The sequence below is a fragment of the Cyprinodon variegatus genome, unplaced genomic scaffold, assembly GCF_000732505.1.
Source record: "Cyprinodon variegatus isolate N-32 unplaced genomic scaffold, C_variegatus-1.0 Scaffold1325, whole genome shotgun sequence".
NCBI lineage: Eukaryota > Metazoa > Chordata > Actinopteri > Cyprinodontiformes > Cyprinodontidae > Cyprinodon > Cyprinodon variegatus.
The window spans coordinates 111,567-113,029 of record NW_015151778.1 but is presented as its reverse complement, the minus strand read 5'-3'; the positions used below and the strand labels follow the sequence as shown (position 1 = coordinate 113,029).

Sequence of the window (1,463 nt, the reverse complement as noted above, 5' to 3'; positions counted from 1 at the left end):
TGGAAGAACTCCTCCGAGTCCACCACAGTGCCGTCCTCCTCCAGGACCAGAGTCAGGAGGTTACAGCAAGACAGCATGAAGACCCTCGCTGCCTGGGACACGCCACCATGGAAGAGAAGAAGCCAGTAAAGCGGAGCGTTTAAAGGTGGAACATCCCAGAGGAATCTCCATGATCACCTGCTCCAGCAGCTCAGGAAGCGTAGACGCCACCAGGCTCCTGCGCCGCCGCCGGCTGTGGGTGCAGACTTTATAGCAGCGAGGCTGAGGGGATGGCAGGATGTGGAGAGAGATGGTGGTGTGGACCGTGGACACGGACCTGATGGGGAGTTAGGATGTCAGGAGGAGAATTTCATCGGAAACAAGGAGGACTGAGAACTTCTATAGAGAAGATTCTGATGAAAAACTGATCAGAACTAAATCTATAATTTAACACATTCATTAAAATTAAAAAAACACCTTTATGAAATTGAACTATAGTGTGGGGTTAAGGGTCCTGCTCAGAGACCCAGAGTGCCAGCTGTGGGAATCGAACCGGGTACTTGCAACCTTCTCGGGGTACAAGCATGTGATGTTATGAACAACAACTATAACCATTGTTTATGGAAGAAAATCTGTCTAATTGGAATCTACCTTATTTTGGACACCGAATTTTAAACACTGAACTTTTATCTGGTGAAAATTAAGCTGCAAAAAATTCAGCTGCAAAAGATTCTAGCCAATGAAATAAGCTTATTTGGTCAGAGAAAAAAAAAAAAAAAATTGCAGTCGGTCGCTTCTTCTGCATGAAACCAAGAGCCTTAGCAGACACGGGTAAAGTTATTTCACCCCAATTAGATGAAAAACTCTAATGGCTGCCTATAGTAGCTAACTGATGTTTTTAATCATCAGTTTAACAAGAAAAACTCCTCATTCAGCTTCATTCAGCCGGGAACAAAGCTATGCCCGATTGTCGTGTCATGTGACCAAATGACCTCATTTCATTGGCTAGAAGCAGCTCGACTGCATCGAGTGTAGATTGCTTTGGCTTGATTTTACCAAAAGGTCAACACATTTGGAGTCAAATTTTTTGCACGTGAAATTTTTTGCAGACAAATTACTACCAGTTAATAATTTAGTGTAAGAAATTCAATGTATAAAAGAATTCAGTATTTAGAAATTGGTACTAAAAAAAAGGCAGATTCCAATGAGACTGTTTTTCTTCCATAATTGTTCTTCATCATAGTGGAAGACTTTATCTTGATCACAGCTGGTTATCTGGAAACATTTCAAACAATAATGAATCCATTACAGATCTGCATCAGATGCATTCAGGAAAATAGATGATAAACATTCATTCTGTCCTGAACAGAAGCAGCAGAACCGTTGATCAAATCAAGGCTGGTCCAGATTTCACAGAGAGGTTCTTCAGCCCGTTTCCTGCTCTGACCCAAAGAGGCTTTAATGAGCTGAAAGCTGCTGCAACA

General features: G+C 42.2%; 1 protein-coding gene across 1 annotated transcript in view; it reads right to left on the bottom strand.

The window, feature by feature from the left end:
- Positions 1 to 1,463, bottom strand: part of LOC107102819 (cell death activator CIDE-A-like) — a 10,562-nt gene that overhangs the window by 5,901 nt on the left and 3,198 nt on the right. The window contains exons 2-3 of the mRNA XM_015402253.1: positions 178 to 316; positions 3 to 92 (exon numbers count right to left, since the gene is read on the bottom strand). Of these exons, the coding sequence (XP_015257739.1) occupies positions 3 to 92; positions 178 to 316 (229 nt within the window). The remainder of the gene's footprint in view (positions 1 to 2; positions 93 to 177; positions 317 to 1,463) is intronic.